This window comes from Nothoprocta perdicaria, unplaced genomic scaffold (assembly GCF_003342845.1).
Source record: "Nothoprocta perdicaria isolate Ctin4 unplaced genomic scaffold, notPer1 scaffold_33, whole genome shotgun sequence".
Taxonomy (NCBI): domain Eukaryota; kingdom Metazoa; phylum Chordata; class Aves; order Tinamiformes; family Tinamidae; genus Nothoprocta; species Nothoprocta perdicaria.
Window position 1 is genome coordinate 3,059,005 of NW_020455566.1, and position 15,457 is coordinate 3,074,461.

Sequence of the window (15,457 nt, forward strand, 5' to 3'; positions counted from 1 at the left end):
TCACGAATCCAGGATTTAACTCCCAAAAACCTGAGGTCTGAGGACGTAACACCCCAGTGAAGGGCTGCCTGGCACAGAGGTGGGGCAGAGACATTGTGCTCTCCTGGTCCTTATTCACCCAGGGTTAGCCATGACCCCTCTCTGCCTCAGTTTCCCTATCGCAGTGACAGGGACCAGTGTGATCCGTCATGCACAGGGGTAGCATCAGATCTGGAAGGTGCCCGCAGGCAAATTGCAGAAATCCAGGTGAGCTCTTTGGTGCCACCAAGTCCGTTCTCTTCGCGGCGATGTCCGAGCGCTCGAGCAGCTCCCAATGTGCTGGCGGCCACACAGTTTTCCTCCCTTTCCCTCCTTTCAGTGCACTCTGTCCAGCTTTGTGCCCTTCCTGGCGTGCCGAACGGGAGCGAGGACATCTCAACAGGATAAAATGGCAGGGGACGTGGTGACAGGGTGCCAGAAACACCTGGGCTTGGAAGAAGGGATTAGATGACCCTGGCGGTGTGAGAACAAGCAGAGGGCACCCGCTATCCGCGCCAGCGCCGCCGTGCCAGCCCGGCCAGCCCGTTCCTGCCCCGGCGCTATTAATAGCCGTGTTTGCTGACGCCTTTGTCACCGGAGCTGGAAACGGCTTGCGGTGGCAGAGGCCACCAGGGAAGTGGGGCCTCGGTGGAGCGCACGGAGCCGCAGGAGGCGGCTGGCAGCTCCCGGCGCCAGCAGGCAGCTCCGCGCTGTGCCGGTCCTGCGGATGACGGACCACATTCCCGGGCGAGGGGACGAGGAAGCGCTCCGGGTGCTCCAGGGCCGTCACTGGCGCTCCGCAGTCGGCGCTCGGCATAGGGGCATGGCTGGGAGCGCCCGTCCCGCAGCGCTCCGGGTGCCTCCGTGTCCATGGAGCGGCAGCTCCCGTGGAGTAATCCTGGCCAGGGAAGTGAAACCCTGGCCATTTCCCACACCTAAAACGGAGCCCGGGACAAGCCGGAACGCAGCGGGATGAGAGGGGTGACCCCCCGTCCTTCATCCGGGAATGGCCAGCAATGTTGTGAGGAACCTGCCTGTCCTTTGTGCCGAGGAGAAAAGGGCCACGCGGGTGGCAGCTGTGGTGCCAGGCGGGTGCCACGAGAGGGCGCGAAGTGTCGCCATGGCGGCCTCCTCCCGCCTGCCCGCTCGCCCGCGGCCGCCCTTGGCACAGCCTGGTGCTCCCTCGGGGCTCCGCGCTGGGGGTGTTCGGGGCGGCCATCCCCCTGCCACCTTGGCGCATCCCTGGTAGCGGCTGGCATGTGTAGCGTGCCTGTGGCGGGACAGGCAGCCATGTGGATCCCGCCGAGCTGGGCACGGAGGGATCTTCCCCAGTGCCAGCTCTGCCGGGGGCACCGCGGCCTTGCATGCAGAGCCAAGGCAGGGCGGCCATGTTAGGCACCGAGGCAGCCATGTTAGGTGCCAGGGCCAGCTGGGGCGGCCATGTTAGGTGCCACAGCCATGTTAAATGCTAGGGCACCGTGGCGACATCAGGTGCCAAGGCGGGGCGGCCATTGCACAGCGGCCACCCCAGCCACCCGGTGACAACCACCACCCTGTGACAACCACCACTCATGACAATCACCACCCATGACAACCACCACCCGTGACAACCACCACCCTGTGACAGCCACCACCCGTGACAACCACCCCATGTCCGCAGGGACAGACACCCTGCGCAGGGTGGCCGGGGGGGTCCCTGCCGCCCCGCTGCTCCCGTGGCCGCGCCGCCTGCCCTGGGTGCCGCCTGGGAGTCATTAGGAGCGCGGCGCGCCGGGCGGAGTGTGGGAACGGGAAGGGAAAGCTGGAGCAGGGCCTGCTTTCATCCCCCCTCCTTGCAGTGCTGCAGCTTGTGCCAAGCCACGGAGGAAGGGGGGGCCAAGAGAAAAGGGGAGGGGAAAGAAAAGAAAAGGGAAAGAAGAAAAAACGCAGGAATGTGGCCAAGGATCTGGCTTCATTCAGGCTCCCTGCTTGGGGAGGGAGGCCATGGCCGCTGCTGCGGGGAGAAAATAAATAGGGAGGCGACGGCTGGAGGGGGTACCCGTCCATGTCGCCGTGCCCGTGGCAAAGGAGGGCGAGAGCCGCTGGTGCTGGGGGCGGCCGCGGCGCCGCTACCCCCCAGCCGGTGGGAGGCTGGCGCGAGTGGAGGCCGGCGGGAGGCTGGTTCCTGCTCCCAGACGCGGTTTTCCTTGGCTGGCCGCCAGCTTTGTGCCCGGCAAATTGATCGTTTCCTCCCGCAGCAGCGACGCTGGCCCCGTGCGTGCCAGTGTCTCCCGCCGCGGGCGCCCTGGCGCGCATGGAGGCTCGCGCCGCCGCCACCGGCTTCCTCCGTGCCACCTCCTCCTCCTCCTCCTCCGCCTCAGTCCCAGCTGTGCATAACTGTCAAACTCAGCCCAGCTGTGATGGCTGCAGCCCCGGCAGCACCCTGGGCTCCGCACGTGCCCCGAGGATGCAGGAGGCGCCGGGGACAGCAGGAAGGAGCTCAACGGGAATAGGGAGGGCGCGGAGCCTGAGGCCGACACGAGTCGCGGCGCTGCCTCCACATGTGCCCTTGCTCCAGCGTTCCCGCCTGGCCGGCCTCCGCTCCTCCGAGAACGCGAAACGGTCCTCCGTGTCCATGTCCGTGTCCTTATTTATATCCCCGCGGCAGTGCCACAGGTGGGCGGTTGTTCCAGCTGACAGCCCCCAAGGCGAAGGCACCGCATGGAACTTCCTGCTGTTGAGCCGGCGGCGGCGGCGGGAGCTCAGGAAGTGGCTCCGGAGGCGCTGCCCGCACCGGGCCGGCCGCTGTCTCGTGCCGGAGCTGATGCTCTCGGCTCCTGCGTCTGTTGTTTTGGGGAAGGAAACGAGCGGATCAAGGCAGCCCTGTGGCACCTTGGAAGGGCCAGGCAGGCCCAGGGGCTTCCTGCTTGGTCTGGGCTTTGTCACCAGCACCAAACCAGGGACCCCCGCTGCTCACACAGCCTTGGAACCCCAGGCTTGTCTTGGCTGTGCCCTCAGCAGCCTGTGCGCGAGGAGCACGGCCCGAGGTGATGCCTTCCCGACACACAAGGAGCTGGGGCCCTTCTGCACCCTCCTGTTCCCTCCTGTTCCCTCCTGTGCCCTCCTGCCCCATCCTGTTCCCTCCGGTGCCCTCTGGTGCCCTCCTGCACCCTCCTGGGCCCTCCTGAGCCCTCCTGTTCCCTCCTGAGCCATCCTGTGCCCTGCTGCACTTTCCTGCGCCCTCCTGTTCCCTCCTGTGCCCTCCTGCACCCTCCTGGACCTCCTGCACCCTCCTGCACTCTCCCGGGCCTCCTGTTCCCTCTTGTTCCCTCCTGCCCCATCCTGTGCCCTCCTGCGCCCTCCTGTTCCCGCCTGCCCCATCCCGCGCCCTCCTACGGCTGGTTGTGCTGGGCCGCGTGGGGCTGAGCCCATCGTCCATCTCAAACACTGGTTGCCCTCGGCCTGTGATGGGCTCTTGGCCGCCGTCAGCGCCCTTGGGAGCAACCTGACCGGGCTGCAGAGGCGGCTCCGTCACCCGCGGCGCCCGCGGCTCCCCAGCAAGGGCCGCGCGGCGCTCTTCCCAACCCGCCGGTCATGCCCGTGCAAATCCCAGGGCCGCCTGCCGCTCCCGTGAGCCAGGAGGGCTCGGGGTGCCGGCACCAAAGGCGCCTGTGTCCCCTATGTCCCCCCGCAGGGAAGGCACACACTGTCCGCGATGCCGTCCAGCCCCGGGAGCCGGGACCTGCGCAGCTAGGCCATTTTACAGCAGAAAGCGATTAACCCAAGAAAGCCCTTTCTAACATCCAGTAATTAAAAGCAGTCCCTCCTCCTTGTTTGCCTTTTAAGCCCCAAGTTGCTGCGGGCTCATTTGCTTTACAAAGTGGGCCTTGTTGTGGCTGCGGAAGAAACGAAAGTTTGAAGTGGTTAGAGAAGAAAGGCTCCAGGGCGGCCGCGTTCCCGGGCCGGGCCCCTCCAGCCCGGCCTGTTTGTATTTGCTCTTGTCTCCTCCCGGGATCACTAAACACACATTTAACAAGTGCCCCGACTGTCTCGCAGGCTCCCAGGGCTCCGGGAGGAGGCCGGGCCCATTAGCATCGCTGGGGGACGGGGAGGGCGCCGAGGGCCTTGGGAAGGGCTGCTGTTTTGGGCCCGAGCGAGGGAAGGGCTCCGGGCCAAGGCGCACACAAAGCCTTTGTGTTCTCCAAACCCGGGGAGCGGCCCCGGGGCTGGGCTGCAGCACGGGGTGGGTTTTCCCATCGTGCGGGGTGGGTTTTCCCATCCCGCTGGGATGTGGGTTTTACCATCCCGCCGCGGGTTGCGGCGCAGCCTCCGCGCCCGGCCCCTTGGGACACTGACCCAGTGGCGGCCCCGGGCACGGAGCAGCCGCGGTGGGAAGGACCCACGCGCTGCCCTGTCCCCGCCTGGGCAAGGCCGAGCCCGTGGGTTTGGGGGGAAAACACTGGTTTTGCTCTCCCGTGGGCATTGCCGGCTCTGCCGCGTGGGCTGGGGTAGCAGGGGGAGCCGGGGCTCGCCGGGCTTGGAGCGCTTCCGAGAGCCCAGCCGCGGGTTCGGATACCGCCGGCTGCGCCGTGCAGACGGGCCCGCCGGGCACGCACGGAGTTACGGCCGAGGTGTCAGGTCACCGGGAGGTAATGGAGCTGGAGCCCTCCCTGCTGCCTCCCGCTTTCCAGAGGCGCTGCCTCCCTCCCACATTCCGGCTGCTGCAGCCACTCACAGCTGGCCGCTCTCCGGGGAGGATTCCCAGAGCCGGGATGGAGGGAAGGCAGCAAGACCCTGCTCCTGCTGGAATCCTTCCCCGACGGAGAGGGCTGGCACAGGCAGACTGGGCAACTCCTGGCAGGGATCCACCCTCCGCCCTGGCATTGCGGAGCTTTCCCTGCTGCCACGGAGGGACGTGAATCTTTGGGAGCTCATTTATTATTTATTTGAGAGCTCATTTAGGCCAAAGTGGGGAAGCCAACTGGCGCCGGGAGCCGGCCTGGCCTCGTCCTCGTGCCACTGCAAAGGGCTCCCGCCGCGTGGGGACGTGGCCACAGCCCTCGATGGCCTCGTGGCACCCCGGCTTCCACGGCACATTCCCTCCCGGACCGGGGAGCCGAGCTCCGGGACCCAAAAGTGGGTGCATGGATGGGGGCTCCCCGCTAAGTGGATAACGAGAGACGTTTCCTCTGCTAAGTCCCCTTGCTCGGCCCAACAATCCCGGCAGTGCCGGGGGAAGAGCAGAGGGCAGAGGCTGCGCATCTCCATGCCCGGCTCCAGGCTTGGGGCCTCAGGGGCTTATCCAGCTGGTCCCGAGCACTGGGAGTGGGAAAGCGGGAAGGACGAGCCCGATTTCTGCACCTGGTTGCCCCATCCCTACACTAATTCCCTTTAACCCCCCCTTGCCAACCCGCATGGCCTCTGTCCGCAGCCCCGGCTCGGCCCTGGCCTCGCTGAGCGCCGCTGGAAACGGCTCTCCAGGAGCACGGGCTGGAAAATGGATCTGGTTACAGGAGAAGCGGGATTGTGGGCCCCCGCTCTGCTCCTAATGAAGTGTAATCCTAGAAAAACATGTTGCCAATTACACTTCAATTGAACCCAGATAATGATGCTTAGATGAGGCCCAGAAAAGCCGGAGTCTGGACGGTGAATTCCTTTCTAATGGAGAAGAAAAGTGCTCCTCGGTGGCAGGTCTGGGCTCCGCTCTCTTCAGGCTCGAGCAAGAGCCTGAAATAGCCGATCTCTGGATCCCATTTAACTGGTTTTATCAGTGGAAAAAGTATTAATCTCTCAAAAACACATATTTATGGGAAGCTTGGTTTGGAGATACACATACGTACATGCATTGAAAGGAAGGAGGAGACTCCAAAGGGCCAGAATAATATGTTTCTAATTTTTCTGTTTAAAGGAGGCTTTTACTTCTGACATGTAAACTAATAACAGCTTGGCTTTAACGGTAAAATCAGAGGAAAGCATCAAAATTACGGAAGCAAATGCTGCAGCCTGAAATGGGTGTGTTTTTCTCAATTTTGGGGGGTTTATGAGCACTCTGAAGCCATCGGTTTTCCACCTCGGCACCGTCCGGGAAGGACAGAGCTGCTCAGTGCCGAGGAAAGCGCCCGGCTCTGCGCCGGTGCCCAGGGCACCGGGTGGGCTCCCTCGGGAGTGGCTTCCAGGTCGTTACCGCCGCCTCGCTAAAGGCTCTGGGAAGCCTTCGGGAATGCCGTGTTGCAGCCGGATCTCTGCGCCGCTGCCTTCCCTTTTCTTCCTCTCCCTCTCTGAATCCAAGGGTGTCACTTCTGTGCCTCTCCTCCCCTCCATGCACACGTTTTTGGTGCCCTTGGGGATTTTAGCTGCTCTGGGCTCTAACCAACAGCCCCCTTCCCTGCAGACTGGCAGCTGGGAATGCTCCTTGGATGCTGAGATTGGATTGGGGTGGGAGTACCAAAGTTTCCAGCCTTACCCTAGGAGGCTGAAAACAACAACCCCGGTCGGGGTTAGAAAACCCCAAGTCGGGTTTGGGCGGGTTCATTTTGCAGGGCAGGTCCCGCTGCGGGCACCCGAGGGGGGGACAAGGTGCCGGGGCCACCCCCGTGGCCGAGACCCTGGGTGCGACCCGGCGTCCCCGCGCGCGGTGGCAGCAGCGGCGGTGGCGTCAGGCGGCCGTGCGTGTGTGTGTGTGGGGCTGCCTGTTGATTTTTCCCGGGAACAAGCGCGCGCTTTATCAGCCCCATCGCTTTCCCACGGTTTTGTGTTGCCAGGGAGGTCACCGGTCCCTTTAAACCGGGGCCGAGGCCAAGCCGCGGCGGGCGGGGAGGGGGGGCCGCGGGCCGGGGGGGCCGCGGGGGGCCCGGGGCCGCCTCGCACAGACGGTTCCTTTTACAGGAAGACTTTGGAGCGGCGCGGGGGGGGCCTGGGAACCTGGGAAGGGCCGCGTAATCCCTGGCTCCCGGGAGATGCCTCATTAACCCATTAGCCGCGGAGGCTGCAGACGGGCCGGGGGGTGGGTAGGGGAGGAGCCGGGCCGGGCCGGGCCGGGCCGGGGCCACTCGTGCGCAGCCCGTGGCGGGGAGCGCGCGTGTCCCGCGCTCGTGGCCGCGCGTGGCGCAGCCGCCGCCGAGGATGAAGCGCCTGTGCGAGGAGAGCTGCTCGGACACCGAGTCGGACGGCACCATCGACGTGGGCAAGGAGGAGGAGTACGGGTGAGGGCACGGCGACACCGCGGCCCCGGTCCCCAGCAGCGCCGCTGTCCCCAGCGCCCGGCGCGCTGCGGAGCGGCCGCGCGTGGGTCCCCGGCTGCCACTCGGGGGTCGCCGAAGCCGCCCGGGCTGCGCGCGCCGCCTTCCCGCGGGGAAAAGCGCCTCGGAAGCCACGGGGCGACCCCGGCCGGCGCGGCGTGACAAGCGGGTCGCGTCCCAGGGGACGCCACGGGGAAGCTCCCCCGTTTTCCCCGCAGGAAAAGCCGGAATTGGCTTTTCCTGCCCTGCATGGACAGCGGAGGGGCTGATCCTGGCTCGCAGGGTCTCTGTGCCCCCCGCTCCTCCCCACATACGATGCCCTCCCTCCCAGCAAACGCATCCATCAGCTGCCTGTGTGCAGCTGCAGTCCAAGGGATCCAGAGGCTCCCAGGGAATGTGGAAGGAGCAGGGAGGTTTTGCAGGAGGAACGTGGCTCCTCTGCGGGCGTGTTTGCACCGCACGGGCTGGGGCTGTGATCTGCAGGGAAAAAGCAGCCAGGGAAGGGTGCCCTGCTTCCCGCAGGGCTTTCCAGGCACGCAGCCCCATCCCGGCGGGATGCGGAGCAGGGGCTCCTCCAGGCTCCGCTGCTCGGGGCTGCGGCAAGGAAGGGCCAGCGGAGTGGCCGCCCCGGTGCTCCATGTGCCTCGGCTCCGGGCAAAGGGCATCCTGGGCGCTCCCCGTGCTCCAAGTGCACGGACAGCACTGCAAAAGGCTCCGGGATTTGTCCCCTTCCAAAAATCCGCTGCTTTGGAACTCTGCTTTCGGCAGCGGGCTGTCCCCGCTCCGTGTGCACCCAGCAAGGTCCCGTGTGGGTTATTCCCTGTGGCTGCTCGGGCTCCCCAACAGTGGAATCGCCCTGCTCGGTGCCAGGCTCGCGGCACTAAAGCCACGAACCGACCTGCACCCACATGGCATGTGGGGCCCGAACCCCCTTGCCCCTAACGCTGCTGATATTTCACTCATCTTCACACCCATGTGAAATGTAAGAAAAATACGTGACATATGTGAAAAGGATATTAAATATGTGACAAGTAGGAATAGGTGACAAAAATGTCCACATCTCAAGGATGCAACCTCAGCGGAGCGTCCTGAGTTTGCAGGAGCCCAGGGGAACAGAGGAACTGTTGTAATACTGCATTTCAGGGAATGGCTATGATACTTTTTTGATCACTCTGATACTGCTAAGAAGTGCACAGTCCAGAGAACAATATTATAAAATTCAAGCCAAGAGAAATGCAGAGTTGTTGCTCATTGCAGGGTTTAGATGCAGGGCGGCCGCCACGACTCCCCTCTGCCAGTCAAACACGGTCTGAAAACGCGGATTGCGGGAAGCCTGGGGGGTTCTCCCAGCAGCGGGTGGCAGTTCCGTACGGAGCGTTCCGGCTATTGCAGCCTCCTGGGATGCACTGCAGCAGGGCAGCCCTGCCGGGAGGCTCCATAGGGAGCCTGTTATTCCCTCCACTTTTATGGGAAGCTGCTCTGGAAGTGCCTCGCTTGGGCCGAGCAAAGTGCGTTTTTCCTGGGATTTTCCCACGGCCGCTTGTCCGTCCTTGCGGCAGCTTGGGCTCCTCGGGGGGCCGAGCTCTGCCTCCCCTCGCGCCTTCCATGGGGGTCTTTGGTGTCCATGGCTTCACCCTGCCCTGGAGTGCGGGATGGTTCCAGGGCTCTTGCCCTCCTCAGCCCAAGGTCCCCAGAGCCACCGGCCCCATGGGATGCTCGGGAGAGGAGGTCTCCCACTCGGAGAGGTCTCCGCTCAGCTCCCGGTTATCAAAACCCCGTTATCCCAGGGGGTGAAACCCGCAGCGGCGCGCGGAGCCCCCGCGCCCACCGCCCGCTCTTCCCTTGCAGCCCCGTGTCCCGCGCCGTGTCGCCCACGACGAGCTCTCAGATCCAGGCCAGGAAGAAGCGGCGCGGGGTGAGTGTCGGAGCGGGGCGGCCGCGCCGGGGCGCGCGGGACGGGCCGTGAAGTGACGGCGCTTTCTCCTCGGCAGATCATCGAGAAGCGCCGCCGCGACCGCATCAACAGCAGCCTCTCGGAGCTGCGGCGCCTCGTGCCCACGGCCTTCGAGAAGCAGGTGGGTGCAGCACCCGCCACCAGCCAGATCGCACCTTTTTCTTCCTCTTGAGTGGCCCAAAAAGCTCCAAAAACAGCTCCCACCCACGCAAAGCCAAAAAGGAGCCATTGCCCCTTTGCATTCGCTATCGGTTTGCAAATGTGTGTGTTTTTGCCCTGCTGCAGCACATAGGGCTTTATTCCAGAGTCCTCTCCGAGCTGCTTTACTGGCTTCTGCTTCCCCAAATTCCCCCCCAACCATGTGCAGGGAAAAAATGATTCTTCAGTGTTGACAGTACAAAAGGGCTGCTGTGATTTCCACTTATCTCCCCACGCTGGCTGCGTTTCAGCAGTGGAAGGAGGGGTAGAGCTCTCGGAATTAAAAAGTCTGCAGCAATTTTATGTTTTCTTTATCATTATTGCTCCAGGAAGTAGGTAGATGGTAGAATTGGGTGGTAAAAATATATATATATTAACAAATAATATTCAGGAGCCCTAGGGAGTGTGAACCCAGGGTAGACAATGTTTTGAAGTGAGGAAGATGCAGGAAGATGGTTTTGAAGCGCGGAAATGGGGATTTGCAATTTGCATTGGGGGAGCTTGGGAAGGAGCAGAGCTGTCTGCTCCAGGAGCCCGTGTCTCCATCCAGGCATTCCCGCGCTCCAGGGAGGGATTGCGGAGGGGGATACTGGGCAAAACCCTCCTGCAGGATATGAAACGTAAGCTGTGAAATGCCGGATTGCTCTTTTCTTCCCCGCTTCCCACACGCAGGGCTCTTCCAAGCTGGAGAAGGCAGAAATCCTGCAAATGACAGTGGATCACCTGAAGATGCTTCACGCCACGGGAGGAGCAGGTAGGAGCTCCTCTTTTAAACGCATGTGTGAGCTCAGGGCGCGATCCTGAAGGGAAAAAAAGTCCCCAGGGAACTGCTCAAAACAGCAAGGAATATCTCAGGGCTGGTGGGCCCTGCTGGCTCCAGCCATCCCTACAATGAATGTTGCTTTGGAAGGGAAACCCTTCTCCCGGGGACGGACGCTCACTTCCAGGGCCACATCCCTGGCACCGTGGAGGGTGACAGGGCCCTGTGTGACAGTGCTGGGAGCAGGGACAGCACCACGGCCCATGGAAAGCTGCCCACAGGGACACGCTTAGTCGCGCTCAGCAATGGGGGCTGCTTCTGGAAAATCCGTGTTAAACTCTTCACCTCCTCCCCGGGATACATTCCCTGCACAGGCCAAATTCTGCAAATAAACAAGGCTTTTTCTTCGCCCTTTCTCTTCTTTTTTTTTTAATTTTTTTTTTTGGTCTCTGGGTTGTTATGAGAGGAGAGAGGGAGCCCTGTGCAAAGCTCCACAAAGGTCCCGTTTGTGCTGAGACCTCAGCACAGCCCTGTCCTGTTCCAGTTAACAGGATGGAGCTCACAGCCCCGCTAAGGAAGCCTCAGGCTTTGCTCGCCGCCCGGGTTGGGTTTGCTGGGGACATTGCTGGCACCCAGATCTGCCTCCGGAGTCCTAACTTGGTCTGGGACATTTGTTTAGACGTTCGGTTTGACTGCACCGTGACAAAGGGCCATATTGTCACACGGGACCCGTCACGGGCACCCCGTCGCTCTGCTCTCCCATTCTCTGCTCTCTTGCTTTGTGTCTCATGAAGCTACGAGCAGGAGCTCGTAGCTCGTAGCTAAGAAAATCAGCCGGGGCTTGCACTTGGTCTCCTTAGGGATTTTGTTTTTTCCCTTCTCATGTTGTGGCTTGGAGCTTTCTCAGCCCTGGTGCATCCGCTTAAATGGAGTGTAAAGGACTGGGAGTGGGAGCCAGGCACAGGAGGAGGGTGCTCAGCCGCACGGAGCCGCTGCCCATCCCGCCCCCGTCCCGCTTCCCGCAGCTCTAACCGGGAAACTCCAATCCCTGCCTTCCCAGGCCTGGTTAATGAAGACTCTTGCTCATCCCGCCTGCTGGAGCAGGAGGCTCCCTGTCCCTGGAGCTTTGATCCTAGTGACACAGCCACAGAGGCTCATGCACCTCAACGTCCTGCTTGGGGAATATCCTAGGGTGGCCACTAGAGAGGGCAGCGAAATCCGACGCGTCCCGCGCTCACCATCACCCGTGTCCCTTCCCTACAGGCTTCCTGGACGCCCGGGCTCTGGCTGTGGATTACAGGAGCATCGGCTTCCGCGAATGTCTCACCGAGGTTGTCCGGTACCTGGGCATCCTCGAGGGACAAAACACAGCCGACCCCATCCGCCTGCGCCTCCTCTCGCACCTCAACAACTACGTGGCGGAGATGGAGCCTTCCCCCGCGGCCGCTTCCCTGCTGCCCGTGCCGGCCTGGCCGTGGGCCTTGTTCCACGGAGCAGCCGGTCCCGTGCACGTGGCCAGGAGGGAGGCGGCGCCGCTGCTTGTGACTGCATCGTCCTTGGCGCCCGCGGGCGCCGGCGCGCGGCCGGCCGCCCTGCGCCGCGCGCCCGTGGACGGGGCCGCGTCCCGCCGCGGCGCCCTGCCCGCCCGCGTGGCCTCCTCCGGCCGCAGGGCCCGCGCCGCAGCCGCCGCCGTGCCCGGGATGCCGGCGCCGATGGGAGTCTCCAGGGAGGGATCTGCCAAGAGCGGCCCGGTCGCCGCGTTGCTCTTCTTGCCGGCTGGTGCCGCTGTCCCGCCGGCCTACGCGGCGCCTCCGGCCGCGCGGGGACCCACCGGCAGGGTTGGGACATCCAGGATCTGCCGCTCCTGGGCTACCGAAATCGGGGCTTTCTGAGCCTCCGCTTCCCTTGGGAGACAGAACATCTCCAGCTGCCCGCCGGCCTGGGAAGCGGCCCAGCTGAGAAGGCGCCTTTCCCGCTTCGCACGAGTCCAGGACCCAACAAGAAGACCCTCCTCACTCTTCCTCGCGCTCTCGCGCTGCCTTCCTCCCCTCGCCATCCCTCCTCCTCCCCCTCGCCCGTGTAAACCCCCCCCCACTTCACTCCATTCCCTGCACACAGCTGCATTCGAGGCCTTCCCAGCTCCATGGGACGGGAGCCCCCTATCCCAAACCCTTCCCTCCTTCACAAAACCCAGCCTTGCTCCTCCTTGGAAAACACCAGCCAGCTCCGTGACTGCGTCGGATTCCCGTGGAGACTCGGAGCCTGCAGACGGACACTCGCTGGCGCTTGACCCTTGGGATGTGGGTTTGGGAATGGCGATGCAGTTTGAATCCCACCGGGTTCCTGGCACCCAGCGAGGCGGAATGGGGCCTCCCTGCTGCTCCCCCTGCTTTGTGCTGCTCTTCCCAGCTCTGCTTACGGGCCCTGGAGCTGGGAATGGGCTTTAACAGAGGGAGCTGCTGTATCCAAGCAAGCGAAGCAGGCAAGACACAAGATCCGAAGGGACCACGTCGGGGAAGGCTCTGGGAGAGCAGGAAGAGGAGGGATGTCCCTCTCGCCCGCGTGGCCAAGGAGAGGAGCAGGTGGCAGCGCCCAGCAGCCCGGCGCCCCTGCGCTCCGTTTCTCTTCCTCGGGCTCCGTGTTTCGGTCTCGCGCTCCTCTCCCTGGGTCACATCCCGCTGACGTTGGGCCCTGGCAGGCGCCCGCTTGTCCCTGATCCCGAGGGCACCTCCGTGCCCGTCCCTGCAGCTGAGCGAAGGGAGCGCAAAGGCCTCAAGGTGCCAGGATGGGGCGTCCCGCTGCTCCTCCTCCTCATCCAACCCCAAGAACCCCCCTGGATCTGGGCTTTTATTTGCTGGGACAAATGCGGAGCAGCCCTGTCGCGCACCCACCCCAAGGAATCTCGGCCCCCTCAGCAGTGGCGCTGTGACTGAGAGAAAAGCAGGGAAAGGGCAGCGGGGAGGAAGGTGAAGAAGAGGGAGAAGCTTCTCCCGCGGCTGGCGCAGAGGCTCTGCCAGCCCCGGCAGCAGTGACGGATATATCCGCGGGGGTCACCTGCACCCACGGGCGCCTCGTCACCCATGGGTGCCTCCCCTGCACGTCCCGCGCGGGAGCAGCCCCTTCCCATTCCACATTCCCGTTTCCCAAGGTCACAGGGAAGGGGCTGCATACTGGAGCTCATGGCAATAGCCCGGCCTCGCCATGGCGGCATCCAGCAAAGCTGTCAAATAAAGCCTTGCAACCCCTCGGCGTGGCTCTCAAATGCACTGCCGGGCCGAGGCCGTTTCGCTGGACACGACCCAGCCCGGCCTGCTTCCACGAACACGAGTTCTGCAGCAGATAGGAGTTCACTGACAAAAAGGCTTCAATTATGGTAGGTAGGATTAAGGTCGTGAGATAACATCCCTGATGGTCCTTTTGGAGCTACTGTTCTCTGTAACTCTAGTCCCCTGTTTATTATTTTATTTTATTTTATTTTATCTATTCTATTCTATTCTATTCTATTCTATTCTATTCTATAATTCTATTTTATTTTATTTTATTTTCAAGAATGGCAGGTAGGATAAAGCTTGTGAGATAACATCCCTGATGGTTGTTTTGGAGCTCTGTAACTCTGGTCCCATGTTTTATTTTATTTTATTTTACTTTACTTTACTTTATTTTTATTTATTTTACTTTATTTACTGTTGCACTTGTCAAAATGAGTCGGCTCAAAATCAGCTGAGAGCAAACCGCTTCAGTTACCGATGGCCACAAACGTGTCGGGGAATTAATCAGAGCAGAGCCGTATCCCCAGGGGTTTGCCGAGGCCTCCGGAATAACCCCTGCTGCTTCTTCCTGTTGGAAAACCCTTTGGATTCAACAAAGAGCGACAGCTGAGAACTTGTCTGTGCTTTGAGGACAGGACCGGTAAACGATACTGTAGTGAAAGACGCTGGGAGGATTTTCAGGGGGAACAGTGGGAATTTGACTTCCTTTCCCATCGCTCCTTTTCATGCCAAAAACGCCTTTCCAAACCACCCGTAAATCCCCGCCTTAAGTCCTGTGCTGGGAACTGCTGGAAAGGAGCAACCGCAGCTGCGAGGGAGCAATGTGGAGCAAGGCTGGGAGCGAAGAGCATCTCCCAGAGCAATAAAGGGGCTATTGAGGGCGGCTCATCCCGCCGGGGCCTCCGCTGCTCCGGGGCCTCTGCCGCTCCCGAGCCGTCTGGAAGCCTTGGGAGGAGCTCGGGGCTCTCGTGTGGAGCACCAAAACTCCCCGTTCGTGGGAGGCAAGCAAACAACCCAGCCCCGCAGGCTCCAGCGGTGAAATAAAACCGAGGCGGCAAATAAAACAACCCCGCTTCCTGATCCGGGCTGATCAAACGGGAGCTGGCAGGAGCATCGGCTCAGCCCCATGCGCTTTTCTCCCCACGGCCACCCAGTGGTTAGCGCAGCAGCCCGGGACCGGAGCTTCCCTTTTTTTCCCAGGGTTTTCCGGAGCCTCAGCCTCTTTTATAACCCATCCCGGCAAGGTTTGGATCTGCTCCGTCGGGGAAATCCCCGGCCTCCCCATGCGCTCGCCTCATCCTCATTCCTCGGGCGCGAGCGTGGAGGACAGGGCCCGTGGGAACGCGTGGGCTGCGCTCGGTCCACCCGGAGCCCCGGCGGCGCGAAACGGCATCCAGATTCACGAGCCCCGTCCTGCTCCCAAGGGAGCAAACCGCTTCCACGTGGAGTGGGAAGATTTGTTATGGAGCAGGTGCTGCAGCGTGAGCAAGCCCCGCTCTCCCAAATCCCCCTGCATGAAAACAGTCGTTTTTCCGGGTTGCCCTGTTGTTTTGGATCAAACAATCTTTACATTCGCACTCCTGGCTGGTTTTTTTTCGCTTGTGGTGCAATCCCGGCCTGCCACCTACTGGTAACATTCCCAAACTAGGGAGACTGGGAAGGACTGGGAAGGACTGAGGTCCTGGAGGAGCAGGTGACACATGTGTCACTAACTATGATTCTAATAAAAGCAGGAGGGAGGTTTACGTGGAAACATGGTCCTCAAATCCGGCTGCGTTTTGACTCACAACTGCCCCAAAAGGGGCACCCTCCAAGGAAAGCCCCCTTATTGACCGGGCTTCCCCTCAGCTCGGGACCGGGAATAGGGCGGTGGAAAATCAAACTTTGGCAGGAGAGCTCGGGGCTCCCCGCAGGGGATGGGGGGACGCGAGGAGGCGGATTGGGGTGCGTGGGTGCCGTGGTCGCCATGTCGCCGCCTCAGCACCAGGCCCGGGCGCCGTGGCTGCCATGTGGCCGCCTCAGTACCGGGCCTGGGTGCTGC

At 62.3% G+C, this 15,457-nt stretch overlaps 1 protein-coding gene across 1 annotated transcript; it reads left to right on the forward strand.

Annotated features, from left to right (window-relative positions):
• Positions 1–7,119: 7,119 nt before the first annotated feature.
• HEYL (hes related family bHLH transcription factor with YRPW motif-like) lies at positions 7,120–12,060 on the forward strand. Its single transcript, XM_026043442.1, has 5 exons — positions 7,120–7,199; positions 9,084–9,150; positions 9,227–9,310; positions 10,060–10,141; positions 11,411–12,060. Exons 1-5 carry the CDS (start codon positions 7,120–7,122, stop codon positions 12,037–12,039), a joined length of 942 nt encoding a protein of 313 aa, XP_025899227.1. The 3' UTR covers positions 12,040–12,060.
• Positions 12,061–15,457: the final 3,397 nt, after the last annotated feature.